Source organism: Canis lupus, chromosome 7, assembly GCF_003254725.2.
Source record: "Canis lupus dingo isolate Sandy chromosome 7, ASM325472v2, whole genome shotgun sequence".
NCBI lineage: Eukaryota > Metazoa > Chordata > Mammalia > Carnivora > Canidae > Canis > Canis lupus.
In genome coordinates, this window is record NC_064249.1 from 71,584,293 (window position 1) to 71,601,236 (window position 16,944).

The following is a 16,944-nucleotide window of genomic DNA, read 5'->3' on the forward strand; positions in this document are numbered from 1 at the left end:
TCACTTTCCATCTTCCTTTGCAATGGTCTGCTTTAATCTCTGTTTTCAAAACATGTCTGCTTGCTACTTTGATGATTAGATTATAATCTTAAAACTCAGAGAGCAAACAGTGTATAAATACACAGGCCATGGTCACTCAGTTACTTGCAGTCAGCAGAATGGCAACGTGATTACTGTATATCTAGAACAATATACAGTACTTGCATAGGAGAATGGGGCCAGAAACAAAGAAAATAGTTTTAGTGATAGTTCTGAAATGTGAGCCCAAACAGAAAAGTGTCATATAGCACTAAATGTATTTTTAAGATATATAGACAGGACAGCTGTTGAAAGTCTTACATAGCACATCAGTTAAAATAAAAATTTTCAAGAAGGAATCCTTCAGAAGAAAAATGTCGACAGAGGAAATCAGAATTTGGAAACTGATAATATGGATGTGACTAACGCTGAAATATGAATTACCCTAAGTCTTTTTTATTTTTATTATTTTTTATTTTTAAAGTAGGCTCTGCACCCAGAGTGGAGCCCAACGCGGGGCCCAAACTCACAACCCTGAGATCAAGACCCAAGCTGAGGTCAAGTTGGCCGCTTAACTGACTGAGCCACCCAGGCGCCCCGAGTTACCCTATGTCTTAGCACATTCCTGGTTTATAGCCTCAAAATTATTAAGTAGTTCTTCAAGGTCTAGGCAAGCCCTAAGAGGGAGCCTGGGAGATGTACCTTTCCCTCGTGCCGTGCTGCCGCGACCGGCGTGGCTTCTTCCGCCTTTTTCCGTCTGTCCTCTTCCTCGTCCCGCTCCTCCTCGGCCTTTTTCTCCGGAGTCACAGTGGTGATCAAGTTGGTCTGAGAGATACCCTTTGTTGTGGCGTACTGGCCAGTACCAACCTCTGCAGCAGACACAGAATCCTTCATGTATATTTCATGGTTTTCATTCACTGACGCTAAAAGCAAATACAATTGAAGAAAAAAAGTCTGAAATAGTTAAGGTAGAAGGTAGACCACCACCACCAATTGTCCCATTATGAAAAAAGGTACCCCTACCCCCGTCTGTCTGCAAAGACAAGGCAGTGCTGCAGGTACCTGCACCCTGGCACTATCAGAGACTCATCTTTCTAGAGCTTCTGCTATCCCAGTGTTTTAAAATGATTTAAAGGCTCATCTCTTAAAGCCACCAGAATAACTCTCAGGCTTTCTGGGGAGGAGGATGCACAAGCAGATGCAGCGGAGGGGTAGTATGCTGGGCTGCTACAAGCCTGGTACCCGACAGAGTAATGGGCTGGGCAGCGGCGCCAGGTGCTGGCGCCAAGTCCCAGAGTTAACAGCGGTATTTGCAGTGGACAACTGCACTCCTACACTTGACTTTGAGCATATCTTTGGAAGTGCCATTCACCAAGGAGCACTGAATTGGGGTTTTCAATTACTGTTATTAATAATGGCTAGAAAGTCCATCACTCCTGCAATGTAAAAAGTCCCATGCGTAATAATGAAAATGAAGCATCTTGATGGGATCATAAAATTTGGGAAGATTGTACAATTTGGGTGGTGACTCTGTTCAGCTGGAGTGCAGAGATGTTTTAATCTCTACTGCACTTTAAACAGACTACCCTGATATGCACAGACTCATTCATCTCTGATATTTTGGGACGATAAGACAAATGTTGCTAATGAAATTCATGCAAGTGCAAAGCATGCAAACATAAAAGATATGAGACACAGCCTTTCATCCCAACTAAAATGTCTTAGTGAAAGATGCTTAATTCAGTTACATTTTTAAAGTCTGATACTCATTATTTTCGGTTTTAGATATATACAACTTATTTAGAACTTATAAATGATACTTTTCAAATACACAGTAGCTAATCACAGGCAAAATATAATCAGCTTCATAGTTTAGGAAGTTTAAAATGTAAATGTAAGAAAATATTCTGAAATCCTTTTATAAGAGCTAAACTGTTTCACTAAAATATCTTCACTAAGATATTTTATGTTTCCTTGTTTTGATGAAAAAGCTCATATGAGATGCGATTTCCCAATGGGCTAGTAGGGTGTTCTACATAAGATGCAACCTTGCAAAAAGCATTTTGTGTTCCAACATGCAGCCATGGCACCCAGCTCAACAGCACAGAAAACATACTAGAATTGGCAGGACCCCAAAGAGTGAGAGACAACACATACTAACATCACTTTTGGGCAGGGAGGAAGAGACAGTATGGTATTAGTACATTTATTTCACAATTGTCTTCTGTCTTGTCAATAATTATTATCACATAAAAGGCCATAAGGAAAACAACAGTTACAACACATGTGTTCCCTTGGGTACACATCACTGAACAAAGTGGATGATGCTCAGGGAAAATAGGGGTGATTCCAAAAAAGTTCCTCCAACACGGACTTATAGAATACATAGTTTACAGAGATTATCTCAAGGAGAAAGAAGAATAAATGGAACAAAGTAGTAAGAAAAGCTTCAACATTAAAGTGAATAGTTCAGTATCTTAATTTAACCCCAAACGGTCCTAATAAACATTTTATTCCAAAAGTTCGGCTCCAAGTTAGGTATTCCTGAAAGAGGCAACTATTGGAAGATAGAGAATGGTAACTGACTTCCTAGGCCAGCTCACAAAAACACAGAATAATCATGAATAGAATTATCATCACACCTATAACAAGAGGGCTGTCATACCTGTCTCATTCACTCTTTGCAAATGACCTTATTCCCATTTTACAGATAATGATGAAAACCCAGAGCTGGGAAGTTTAAATCATTCTCCAGTCGCTACACAGATGCACCTCAGTCTGGATCTACCTACTAGCGGAGGGTTTTTTCACTTCACGAGTAATGTACGTGATTCAGCACTTAGGATACAATTCTGACTTTTCCTACAAACTGTTTAGCAAGTATTCCATTAGAGAAATACAACCTTCTAAATCAGGGGATTCAGGGAGTTACACCATCCTACCAGCCATGCTGGGGTCTGGTGAAAGGGAAGAGAGACCTGGGACTATGGTAAGTGGTGGCACAATAGGTAAGGATGAAGGTGATCCCACATTTTTGTAAGTTTGCGTTTTTAATTTTTTAAGATTATTTTTATGTTTTTGCTTATTATTACAATTGCACACACATGCTAGAAACTTCTCTTTTTATACACGTAGGATAGATCTTCTATAACACAACTAATCTCCAGGTGCTTTGAATTAGAAAACGGAGACTTGGCCATGGCTCACTTTCTAAGTATTACTACAGCTGCCATGTGTTGTAGTGGGAAGCACATCTGTGTGTTACTATAGACAGCAACACGAAACTGTCACATAAGACAAAAACCCACAAGAAATTATTATGTCATTCCTCAGAAATGTTATTTCAGTGATTCCCTCCTTGTTTAACTTACACATTTGTCTTAACAGTGGAGAACATTTACATGACAGTGCTTTCCCAGTCCATCTGGTGTAGTCATTAATATTAACCAGGAGGATTTAACTTGGAGCCCTCAGGTCTATAATTTGAATATCATCCTTTCTATCAGCTATCATGCACTGACTGACCAACAGTCACATTTTATCTGTAAACATTTTGTAGAAACAGATAAATTTAACTTACAGTCCTCCTTCTGAAACAAATGGACTGAAACAATATGGTAATCACTTCAGATCTGCCAGCAAGTGAACCAAATTACTTACAGAGTATGTGATAAGTGTATTTAGAATGAGAGCATCTTTCCCCCAAATCGGGGTGCTGGCTTCTGAAAGCTATGCTCTTCATTCCCAAAGTGCTATTCTTTTATGGAATTTTTTATGAATCTACCAATAACAGACATTAGACTTACAAAGGCACTGTTTTTTTGTTTTGTTTTGTTTTTTTTGAGGGAAGGGGTTAGAAACTTGTCACTCAGCCGCAGACCAACGAGTGCTTTTTGTTTCATACTATTCAAGAAGACCTATGTTTATGGAAAGTTTGTGATGGTTTCACACTATTTCTGGGGAGCCATTCATGATTATCATTACTAAGGGTTAGTGAATAATGCCTACCTCCATCCAAGCTGCGAGACATGGTATAGCGTTTGCTGGACGAGCGTTCGAAGTAGGGGGCGGGACGATCTATCAATGCACTGGCTCTTCTTGTTTGGGCTTGTGTCCTGCCACTATATCGAAACTTGGAGCCCAAGGTAAGGAATTTCTTTGGAGGTGCTTCTGGTAACAACAGTCTAAAGATATTAAGGAAAAAATATCAGAAAGACTATTAAGTCAAATATTAAGAATGCTATCTTAGCTTTTTTAGCCAAAGGTAAAATGCTTTGTGTGCTAAAGGTTTAACACATCATATGCCAAAGGAATGTGACTTTACAATTCCCATGGTACAAACTCCCAGAGTGTTGTAGAGAGGCTATAATATAAATACAATGCAGGTTGGTTTGGGCTACATGAATTTTTTTTTTAAAGATTTTATTTATTTATTCATGAGAGACACAGAGACAGGGAGAGGCAGAAACACAGGCAGAGGGAGAAGCAGGCTCCATGCAGGGAGCCTGATGTGGGACTCGATCCTGGGTCTCCAGGATCACATCCTAGGCCGAAGACTGCGCTAAACCGCTGAGCCACCCAGGCTGCCCAGCGACTTGAATTTTAACATCTCACACAACTCAGAAGCCTATGGTTCTAGAAACCCAAAGAGCTTCAATAAGTGTAGGTGAAGAAGAACAGTGATAATTTGTTATTTTACAGACAAAAATCTGACAGTCTGAGTACTGTATATAAGCAAAGGAGGCCAGAGGACTTAGAAATGATTGAAATAGTAAGGTATGGACTGAATCCTTGAAGTGGACATCCTGTAAAACAATGAAAGGACACTAAAGATAATAAAGGAGAGATAGGTCAGATAAGTCTAAAACAAATTAAGGAAGATCCTTCAGTCAGAAGTTTTTAGGATTTCCTGTCAAGAAATCTTGTGACAGTGAATTTGAAGGCAAAAAAGGATATGCGTCCACATTCTTTTTCCTAACAGACTTTGGCAGTAGAAGTGATCCCAATCATTCTAATTCTTCCTTAAAGAAAATCAGCTTTACGTACCTGAAAAATGTATGATGTTCAACACATACTTTCCATAAACGCTTGGCAGCTCGATGGTTTGGCAGTTTAAAGCCAATGGTGCTTTCAAATTGTTCAAACTAAATTAAAAAAAAAAACAAAACATAATGAAGAGTAAAGTTTGGAATTATAAATAACACGAAAGCAAGTAAATCACAAATCATGCCACCCACAAAATTTTCCTTTCCTTATGAAATCAAGCGCTATATGCAGAAGTCATGCCCTACACATTCATTAAAAAACAACCTTGTACCTATTCTTAAAATGCTGCAGGCATGGATAATCACATTATGCATGTAGTAAAGGTTTTATGGACAAGTATGGATTTCATGAAAACTAAATGCAAAAAAAGAGGATATCTGGATCCCTTCCAGAGACCAATTTGTCCCGATCTCATTTCTAAGCCTTATTTTCATGTCATCTCCGTGACATCATGACTTCAACTGGAATGTAAGGGCATGAGTAAAATGTTTATTGTCTGTACCATTCTCAGGATGATGTTTTCTCCCAGGATCTGGTCAGAAAAATGTGTGTCTCCCCTAGGTATTTGATGACATGGTATCAGATATTGCTGATTTTGTTTTGGCATTCTCATCTGGATTATTATTATTATTTTTTTCATCCGGATTATCATAGTAAACACTAACATCTATTGATATTACATGTATGATCGTAGTTTGGGAGAACACAATTTCATATCTTTCAGCATGGAGAGCTCAGATGATGATCTATTAGCCATTTGCTTTCTCAGGGTGAAACATCTGACTTATTGAGTAATATATTTTATTATTATTATTGTTGCAAATGTTTGGGATTTTTAAAATTTTCTGAAGACAGTATGCATCAGGCCACCAGAGGGCAATCATTTTAAACAGTAAAAGTTTTCTAAAAGAGCATTAAAATAACCAGACTACTGATACCGTCAATAGAAAAAAAGTGATTTATGTAGCAAAGAACCCAGGGGAGGAGCTCTGTGTATGGCATATGAGATAGTGATACTTACTTCTACTTCTTATTGAGTGGGACTAAGCTGGGTGGCAGTGGAGGGAGAATGGGAAATACATCACAAGCTATTCCAACTATGACTGTCTTTCCCAATTTTGTACTTACTCTGGATGTTCACATGTAGTGGTACTCATAACAATTGCTATTGGCCAAGAGCCTCAGTCAATCGACGAACCCGAGTATTTTGGATCCTGACTAACCCGTGCTCCATTTATTCATCCTGCATCTAATATGTACCACATGCGACACTAAGGCCAGTTTTTTTTTTTTTAAAGATTTATTTATTCATGAGAGACAGAGAGAGGCAGAGACACAGAAGCAGGCTCCCTGCAGGGAGCCTGATGCGGGACTCAAGTCCCAGGGATCACGACCTGAGCCAAAGGCAGATGCTCAACTACTGAGCCACCCAGGTGTCCCCAGGCCAGGGGTTTTAAAAAACAATTAGCCTCCCCTCTGCTGTGAAAAGCTGGGAAGATTTTTCTTGCTGCAATCCTCCCTAGACCGAAGATGAGAGAGGCTCCTGCACTTTTTGAATATTTCTCTCTCTCTCCATGCTTTGTACCAACGTCAACCTCTTCAGAGCCTTCTGTGCCACCAATAATTTTTTCTCATTTGTTCTTCTCAAGTCTATATATATATATATATATAACTATATATAGTTATAGTTATATATATGATTGCAGAAAAGGAGGGGGGATTCCAACTGTCCTTGAACCTGCTTCTGCCTGCACCACAACCCCATCTTGCTCCTAGACAAATCAAACGAAGGAGCAGCCTTGGCCCCTTCACTCCCACCTCACTGCACCCCTGCAGGTGCTCCTACCACCTGCTGGAACTCTCCACTGTTACCTGGAATCTGTCAAGTACGACGCACTTGTCTCAGTCCTTGCCCACATGGGCTCTGTGGCATCTGGCCCTGATGCTTAGCCATGTGCTCAGAATCTCGTCCCCTTGTCATTTGTGGCTGTTCTTACCCCTTTTCTTTCTCTGGCTGCTTTTGTTCATCCTCCTCAAGAAGTGATGTTACCCAGAAATTCTGCTTTAGGGTCTCTCTTCTTCTCTAACTTGCCTTATTTTTCGGGTAATTTATTTCATGCCCACAGCACTGGATTCTACAGATACAGCTGAGGACTCCTTCAGACTTCTATTTCCTTCTATGCAAGAATCACTCCCTGCAAATATGTCTCAAAGAAATTTAATCTTTTTTTTTTTAAAATTTTCCCAGTTTTCTCCCGTTGTCTAATAATGCCATGTCCAGCAGCTTCACTTGTGCCAACGGAAGACCTCTGATTCTCCTGGACTCCGTTCTGTGTCCAACACTTACAGGAGGCTCAGTTTCTGGAACCTTGCTCACATTTGCTACTTCTGTTCTATCCCCACGGCCTCTGCCCTAGTTTAGGTATCACCACATCTCCTTGCTGAGCTGCTGAGTTTCATTCCAAATTATTCGTCTAGTCTATCACATCCTCTTTAAAACCTCCCATGTCTCACTGTTGTTTCCTGATGCATTTCTCCAACTTTCTGATCTGGGACCTCACTACAGCATGCTGGCCCCATGTCTGTGGAATATTATCATACGTGCAATAAGTAGATCTTCACAACATAATTCAAAGTCCATGACACTATTTCTTTGCTCAACAGAAAGTTCCTTAGGGACAGGAACCAGGTCATATTTATCTAATGGTGCCTGACAATAAATAAATGCTCACTTGTAAATGATGAATCGAATCTATATTGGTTGTAAGTTTGATATGCAATTTTAAGGAAATAAAAAAATTGGGTTCAGGTATTTACATGAAAAGCTTACAGATTATTTCAGCCTTCATGGACAAGCTGGGCTTTATATTTACTTTAAACATGATTCCTTGTCTTATAGTCTGCTTTTTTTTAAGCTTTTAAGAAATTGAGATGTAAGAGACATAGAGCATTAGTTTCAAGTGTATGACATGATTTAATGTTTATATACATTTGAAATGATCACAATAAGTCTAAGTTACATTCATCACCCCACACAGACTTACTTTCTTGTGATGATAACTTTTAAGATCTACTGTCTTAGCAACTTTCAGACATACAATACAGTATTATAACTACAGTCACCATGCTGTACATTACATCCCATATAACCTGGTTTTTAAATTACATTTTATACCAATGGAGAGGCTGATTTTGAAGACAGGAGATAATTCTGTATTGTATCAGAAAATGTTCAGAGACACAGATGAGCTGCAATCTTAGAGCTCTGACTGCCTCCATTAGATTAACCATGTGCATTAGAAACTGGATATATATAAAAAAAAGAAACTGGATATATGTATTCATCATCTGTTACACAGATAATAGGAGATATTTACCACCTATTAGGTGTCAACCACCATGGAGGATATAAGTAAATTTGCATGGTTTTGCCCAGGGAACAAGGATTAGTTAAGAATTTTGAGTTTTCTAATCAGTCTTTCTGATTAAAAGAAAAAGGAAGACATGTACTAGGCTATGAGACATTTCCATAATTTACCCTTGGTGTCTCTTGCTCTAATCTTTCTTGTACTTTGATCACATTATCTCAAAGCTATTCGTGTTACGGTGCCAGCAGATTTGGAGTACAGAAAGGGCATAAGCACATAAAACAGGGACAGACAGAAATCTATTTTTCATTCAAAAAAGGTTTGGCACCTCAGAGTTTCTTTGTTTTTGAAACGTAACATTATTCATGTATCTTGATTTTGCGTTAAAATCTGCAAAAATAAGGGCATCTGAATGGCTCGGTGGTTGAGCAGCTACCTTCAGCTCAGATGGTGATCCCAGGGCCCTGGGATCAAAGTGCCGCAGAAAGCCTGCTTTCTCTGGGCTCCCCGCAGAAAGCCTGCTTCTCCCTCTGCCTATGTCTCTGTCTCTCATGAATAAATACATAAAATCTTAAAAAAAAAAAAAAACCCTGCAAAAATAAAAGCTATTCCATCTATGCATTGGGATAAAATCAGAACCAAACCATTAAAAAGAAGAGAGTATCTTACTTATTGCTGTTTATCAGACAAATCTACAATAAACTCTCTCAGGCATGGAGACATAACTCGCCATGTCCTATGATGTTTAGGATCTGGGACCTGGCAATTTACATTTTTGTTGGCTATCAGGTACCTTCCTTCCCAATGTATGTGCAAAAACTGGAGGGCTACTTACCTCTCCTGGCCGGATCTTAATGTAAAAGTTGTTCCGTTTGTATGAAATTTTGAGAACCTTAGGCCAGGCAAATCTGTTGATTCTCAGACGGTCACGATATATCAACAGACCACTTGCACAAACTCCTAACATAATTTCTACTCCTTCAGAATCCTGGAAAATAGCATCGAGACACAAACGGTCAGTATTTCACTTATTTCCACTCACAGCTGAGTGTGGTATTTAATGCACCACAGCATTCCACGCAGGAACCCATAATGGACTGCTGATGGCTCTAATTTCAATCAGAAAAATACTGCAGTCATTGTTTTTAAATGTTGCCACTAAATAATCAACTTTTAATGAAGGTATTTATCACTATGGAGATTTGTCAGAGTAGAACTGGCTCACCTGGATGTCCTGCGACGTAAATGTGGTGCACAGAGAAGAAGGACCAGATGATGTGCTGATGACAGTGCAAATGATAGATACAGGGCTTAGTTAGGATTGTGCTCTGGGCATGGCTCTTGCCGGTTCACATATGTCATGTTAACTCTCTTAATCTTCACTATGATATTCTGAGACAGCTGCTATGACTATTCCTAGTTTACAGATGAGGAAACTTTAAAAGCATGGAGAGGTTACGTATCTACCCTGGTTGAATATGGAAAGCCTGGTTCCAGAGGCAGAGCTTTCAGGTAATCTGTATACTAACACAGAGGCCCTGTCCTTTCCAATGAGTGGTTTGGAGTATGTTCCATTAAAAAAGAGCCTCGATCTTTTTTATACACCATTTGTGTCAGAGTAAAATTTAAATATAAAATAGGTTTTTAAAGTCTGAGTGTACTTGCCCACTGTCTGTAATACACACACTGCCCAGTCATAGTTGCCTTAGACAACTGAGTCACATACATAAATGCAGACACATTTTCTATATGTAGATAGTTTTCTTCTTTAAGTGGGGAGCGTGCTCTGTTTATAACATGCTTGTTTTGCTACTCCTCAGGTCATTTCCTAGGGATGTGTGATGAGAAGTCTCAGAGGTCATTTGAGAGGTCATCCAAAGCCTAGGAGACATGTCACGTAACAGCCTATACCCCCTAAATGCCGTATTTGGGTGAAACTGGAGTAAAATGAACATATGTGGTAACCCTGAGGATAAACAAAGGACAGAAGGCAGGACTGTGTGTGAGTCTCCATCCTCATCCCCTTGTCTTACTGGATGTTGGAAGCAGGGGGCACCTAGGAGGCAAAGCTGAGGTCTTTTGTGACATTAATTGGCAGGACTGTCCCTGGCACTGAGTCACTCTGTGGTAGTGTTTGGAGGTGAGGGGCGCTGTAGAAATGGATGAATCCAGACAGGAGATTCTGACTCATTCATATTGTGGGAACTGACTTCCTAAATCTTTTCAGTGCAAGACATAAAACGAACATTTCCAGAATCAAAAATAAATATTTTGGTCCATCTCTGGGAAATCTAAGTCCACAAATACAACTTAACTGGATTAAAATGAAATATTTTACCTTGGAAATGGATCACTCCATTGGATATGAAATTGCTCTATAGAAGTAGAAATACTTGATGGCAGGATATTACAACCTAATTAAATTTGAGGAGAATTCAAAGACCAGAGACTGCCCACCATTTATCAAGAGCTTTAATCTGCAAGAGTAATTGGAAGAGCTATAGCTTGATGCTGACAAGTAGTTGGCACTATTGATCCTTTAGTACCAGCCAATCTGCTCACGGGGCTGTTCAGAGGTGACCCCCTTGCACCTTGAGCAGAAATGCAGACATGAGGGAGGACTATTTGAGTAAAAGCTCCTTGATTCACTTTCTGTTTGATAAATAGTACAGTTTGGGAAAAACAGGCCTTTGACCTACAGAAGAAAAGGACATTTTAAAACCTCTTTCAATATTATCTGTCTTAAGATCATCCATTAGTGTCTTTGGATAATGAGAAGACAGATCCTTCATGGGGAAGATCAGAAAGCCTCCTCTGACCCCTCCTCTTCTCCTGCTTGCTTCCACCACACACATCTCTGTGTCCCCATATTGCCCTGTGATTGCCAGCACACCCCAAGCAAGCGCTGTTGCAATGAACACCCACTCCTCCTCTTCAAGACTAGATGCTGCTTGAGAGCAGTTCTGTTTTATCTTTTAACTGCTTGCTCAGCACAGCATCTGCCTAGCATGCATTAAGCCATACATGCTTATTAAGAAAGAGCAAATGGAGAAAATGTCAGGAATATGTGGGGTTTTAAACTGAATAAATATTTCCACTTCATTAATCTACAGCATCAACAACAAAATACTTTGGGTATTAAGTCTTCTGCCAGAGTCCACAGTCCTGCCGTTAGCTTGATAAATCTTTTATACTGAAAGCTGTAACAGCGGTCTGTCTTGGGGACATGTGTGTTTCCTATCAATAAACACACTTAATGCTCCCTTTAGTGGGGAGCACTGGAGGAAGATCTGGATAGTCTCAGTCTATCATAATTAAAATAAACGAGTGTACTATTCCCTTTAATTTAAAAATCACTGTTCAGACTTCACCTTCCTTCATTTATCACTTGGTCCATGGGATATCCGGTAGGGATTTAAATATACATTTCAGAATCTTACATGAAATAAATGACTCTGATAGTGCCTACTCAGGTTGACATTAAATGACAAACAAGCAGAGACAATCTCCCTAAGGAAAAAAAAAAACCATTTAGGATAGGTTTTCTAAAACAAGGGACCTTCCTCTAATAATATGTTATTTATTCTTTATACAGAGCCATGGAGTCCAAGATCACAATTCAGAATTTCTAAATAGGCCCCACAGCTCAAGTTAGGGCCTTTGATACCACCGACAGAAGAGAATCATCTCACAACCGGAAATTCGCTCTAATCTAATTCAGTAAATTTCCTTCTTGAAATGATGGAGTATGGCTGCATGAGAAAATGGGAGTCCACACCGAACATTTGTTATACTTAATATTCAGATGAAATCCTATAATAGGCTGCATTTGCGCTTCCTTAATTCCTTGTTTTTAATTGGCATGATTTCAAATGATATTAGTGAATGAAAAACCAGTGATCTATTTTAATTTAGTAGCTACAGCAATGTTAAGTGATTTTATTTGTACTGATAGGAACACTGATAAATCCTCAGTTGCACTTCCCAAATGTATGCCCTAATCCTTTATTTATTTATTTTTCCTGGATGGTAAGTGAATCATTGTGTGTAATATAACTCAAAAATAGCTTTCAATTTCCTCAAATTTACAGGCTACCTTCATTTCCTTCTTGTTTTTTTATCTGTTAGCCACCCAGGGAAAGACTCTAAGAAAAAAACAATCTTAGTGTGTGCCTTTGTCTTCTTTTTCAAATCCTTATCCTACATTATACAGCATAAAATACAAAACACTTTCTTATCTGAGTGAAAAATAAGTGAAAAAATATGATATCGAACTGGCAAGTAAATAGAGCTACACCTGCTATTGTAATTACACACAAATGTCAAAGAGCTTGGCATTCAGTGTACCAGAGCATCCCTAGGATGCCCCAGCCAAGTCCCTGAGATTTTGCTAGTGTACAGGCCTTCAGGCTTTGGAAGTGCTCATCCTGTGTGATGTACAAAATGATTCACATACCAGTCAAACCTGTATTTGTTTGATGGCCACCATTTTCTTGCCTAACCAAGTGTGGATCAGTCTGGTCCTCAAAAGCCAACCAGGGAGTGGCCCCACGTACAGCGTCAACTGAGTCTATAGACCACAGATTTCCCTCTGATGTGTCCTCTGGGTTATCAAGTTATTTGCTGGCACAGAGCCAGTTGAAGCTCTCTTCATCTCCTGGCTCCAACCTTGACTATTTAAGATACTTGCATGCCTCGGAGCTGGTTAACTGCGTGTTTCTTTGGGTCCCAAAACATGAAATTGGTGACTTATGCAGTCTATCAGTAGTAAAGGCACATTTCTATATAGAAGTGATAATCTCTCGACAGCTAAAATCAGAGGAACAACCCTTAAACTTCCAACATTGACCTTTTTCATGTTACGGAAGTCCCAGAATCCATCTGTAAGATACCAACAAACTTCATAGGCTTTGGATGGAAGTTTTCATAAAGCTTGCATATGCTTCTATAGTACTTTTATTCACAGCTGCTCAAATAACAGACTAACAGCTCATTCACTCTCTCACTGAGGAAAAATACAGAGATTTTGGGAAAAGTGTGACCTGGAGTCAAATGTTTTATGCATCCTGACCACCTCAATCCTCCAACAGTTCAATTCCAACTTCCTCTTGGAAAGACTGCAGCCAAGGTACAGCTTTAACATTTCACCAATCAACTAGGCAATCATTAGCTTTGGGGGTTAATTTTAGTTCAACTTCAAAATTACAATCTTATTTCAAAGTGCTGATTATTTGTCAGAGAATCTAAGCTCTAGAGAGAGTTATTAAAATCTAACATGAATTTCAGAGTGCCTGGTAAGCACCCAGAACAGAGGCATCAACGGTCCTTGGCACATAAGAGATGTGACAATTGGGTCTTGGACAACTGGCCAAAGTCGGACAGGTAGACAGAAGGGAGGACAGCCCAAACAAAGACAGGCATATTCAGAGAAAAGGCAGAGACAGGATTTGGCAGAAGCAAAGGGCACATGTTAGCACAAAGGAAGATAAAACTGTGACAGGGAAGGGGGCTGAGTTAGGAGCTTATTGTACGAAAACAAATTTCTAACTGAATCAACGGGCAATCTGAGGTTTTGCCTAGTCTGGGCTTTCAGTAGCTGAGGCCAGGAGCAAGGGGACTTTGAGACATGCAGACCAAACCCTTCGCTAAAATATCAGAGTGGTGAATTTGCTTTGCCACTGAGTAGGCCTTAAAAGCAAACACAGATCTGAATCCCCAAAGTTTGGGTTTACAATAACTAAAGTAAAAATCACTCGCTAATAGAAATAACAACATTGGATTAAATAAAATTAAATAGGAAGTTTGGGGTTTAAAAAAATGCATACCTTGGCATGATGTAAATCAACCCCATACATGGACAGTTTTTTGGCATTTTCCAAGAAATGCATCTCTGCTTCTGCTGGCGTCATTCCTCTGATAAGATAAAAAAAAAAAAGTGTGTTACAATGCTGCTTTTCCTTCCCCTGGCAGGGCTGTAATATTTCCCACTTAGCCCCTTGCTACCTCATAAGCAAGCCCCAAAGAGGCACCAGCAGATTTGTGCTCTGATAGGGGTAGGGGAGGATAACAAGAAAAATGGTTTTTAAAGAACATCGGAGTGGGGCCCCTGAGTGGGGTGCCTGGGTGGCTCAGTTGAGCATCTGGCTCTGGATTTCGGCTCAGGTCATGGTCTCAGGGTCCTGAGACTGAGCTCTGAGTCAGGCTCCACACTGAGCATGGAGCCTGCTTAAGATTCTGTGTGTGTGTGTGTCTCTCTCTCTCCTCCTCTGCCCCTCCCCGTCCTCCCACGTCGAGCTATTTCTCTCTCAAAAACAACAGCAACAACTACCAAAAGAACACCTGAGTGAGAGTGTAACTATCCCAGAACTGTACCAAGTACAGAACCTCACTCTGCTACAGTCTTGGCCTTAATGCCACTGAAATCCATCCTGGGAAAAGCAGGTAGTACAAGTGACGCTCACCCATTAGGTACAAGTAAAACAGATGTTTTCAGGGTTTCCGCCACTCACCTGTGGCTCTTGTGCAGCTCGATCACTTTATCTTCCAGTTCTTTTGTGTGGTTTGGTGCAAAGCGGAACTCACTAATGTAATCATTCCCACATTCATCTGGATCATAGTCTCCAAGTTCGGACTGGACAGTGTAGGAGCCCAACAGGGCCAGGGTGACAAAGGAGCAGGGCAGCCTTCCAGACACGATGTCATCTCGCAGTTGTAGGCAGAGGTAGTACCTTCGGGGAGCCAAAAGACAAAGCCAAAAGCCAGCATTAGGACATGTGAAAAACAGGCCACTTGGTACAAATTGTGCTGTAAACAATTTCTTCCTGCCGCATAATATCACCAGGACAAATCTTCTAGCATCTATATTTTGCTTTAGATGTAAGGAGAAAATACATGGCTATAAAATAATATTTAACGGCATCTAGAGGCAAATCAATGTTCCAAATAAAACAAGATTTTATTAATAGAGCACAGAGTAAAAGATATCTCAAGACATATTTCTTTAACATCTTTTAAAATAACTAACATTTAAACTCAAATCATTGATTACCCCAACACACTCCCTAAAATCTCTGGTTGGGGAGATTATAATACAAAAATGGTGCTGCTAAGTGCAATTATTAGGTCTCTACCAGCCTTAAGGAAGTGTCATTTTGATGTCTCAGTTAAAGGTTCTGCCATATGACCACAACAGATTGCAGGTAACTCAACAATTGCACATCATAAACTGCTCTCAAGTTCCTGCATTCCTGATGCAGTGGTCTCTTTATGATAACAACTGTTCCCATTTCAAATCGTCGTCGTCGTCTTCTTTTTTTTTTTTTTTTTAGAGAATTTCCTAGAATCCAATTGATATGAAGACTAACTGAAGAATTACTACTTTAAAATCTGAGAACCTCATCACAAGTAAACAGCTTTATACTCAAGGAATAGAAAACATTTTCTTATAATATGGTCAAAATATCACACAGATATTTCCATCCACTGATAGCTGACTTATCTTCTCTGCTTTTTGCTTTTTAAGATTTATGATATAATACTAACTGCAGAAGACTCCAAGGTAAGTGTTAACATTGATGACTTTTAATAAAACCCTTCATGGCCCAAGCACGCAGATATAATAATAAAATACACTTGCACCTTTCATATAAGAAATAAATTGTTAATCTGTTGAAGATGAAGACAACGATTAAAGTCTTAAGGTCCCCACTAAATGTGATTTTAAGCTGATGACGTAAGTAAACTCCACATAATACAGATACAAAAGTTTCTACGCATTCCACAGGCTCTATAATTATTGCACAAATAGAAAGGAACCATGCACTAACATTTCAAATCCAGGTATATTTGGCTCTATCACTAATAAAGTAGCCACAATTAAGAGGTTCTTTAATATTATTAAAAAGCATCTTTAAAAAAGAAATCATCAATTTCCCTTGATTTAATACAAATATAAAATAAATCTTTTGTAACTATTTTTTACTCTTCTCCTAATATGTCTGGTGAATTTATTTTTACTCATAGCCAGTGACTGGAGTTTTTTTGAGTAATTCCTCTTTTCTGAAAAGCCCTCCAAGAAGCATGTGAGGCTTACACAGAAAATTCAGCACACACTGCACAATGTCACTCTGATTGGCTGTAAACTTACTACCAAACAGGGTGAGAAAGTCAGCTGGAAGGTTCCAAAGCAGGATTTGGAGTAGCCTAGAGGAACACATGGCAAACCCAGGATAGCCTCATAAAGGGATCTCCTCTCACACCCAAAGCTCAGTCACGGCACCAGAATATTTTTACATTAGTTTCCTTTCTTAAAATGTCTTCCTTTCCCAACACGAATGAATCATTTTCGCTGTACAGACAGCATAGAGAAAGTAAACTCTGAAATGTATACATGTTTATGTGTATCTGTGTGCACTTGTGTACGATTTTTTTTTTTAATAGCTGTCGTGTATCAGATTGGTCATATAAAAGGCACAAGCATCCAAAGACACATTTTTACTCTGAGTTTTAGAGC

The 16,944-nt window shown here is 39.4% G+C and overlaps 1 protein-coding gene across 48 annotated transcripts in view; it reads right to left on the minus strand.

The window, feature by feature from the left end:
* Positions 1-16,944, minus strand: part of EPB41L3 (erythrocyte membrane protein band 4.1 like 3) — a 226,544-nt gene that overhangs the window by 25,511 nt on the left and 184,089 nt on the right. For 38 of the 48 annotated variants that reach the window (XM_025429421.3, XM_025429408.3, XM_025429416.3 and 35 more), the window contains 6 exons: positions 14,942-15,160; positions 14,258-14,345; positions 9,268-9,420; positions 5,065-5,162; positions 4,027-4,202; positions 721-941 (listed from right to left, as the gene is read on the minus strand). In XM_025429421.3, coding sequence (XP_025285206.3) covers positions 721-941; positions 4,027-4,202; positions 5,065-5,162; positions 9,268-9,420; positions 14,258-14,345; positions 14,942-15,160 — 955 coding nt within the window. The remainder of the gene's footprint in view (positions 1-720; positions 942-4,026; positions 4,203-5,064; positions 5,163-9,267; positions 9,421-14,257; positions 14,346-14,941; positions 15,161-16,944) is intronic. The other 10 variants (XM_049112852.1, XM_049112868.1, XM_049112866.1 and 7 more) reach the window with 1 other exon arrangement.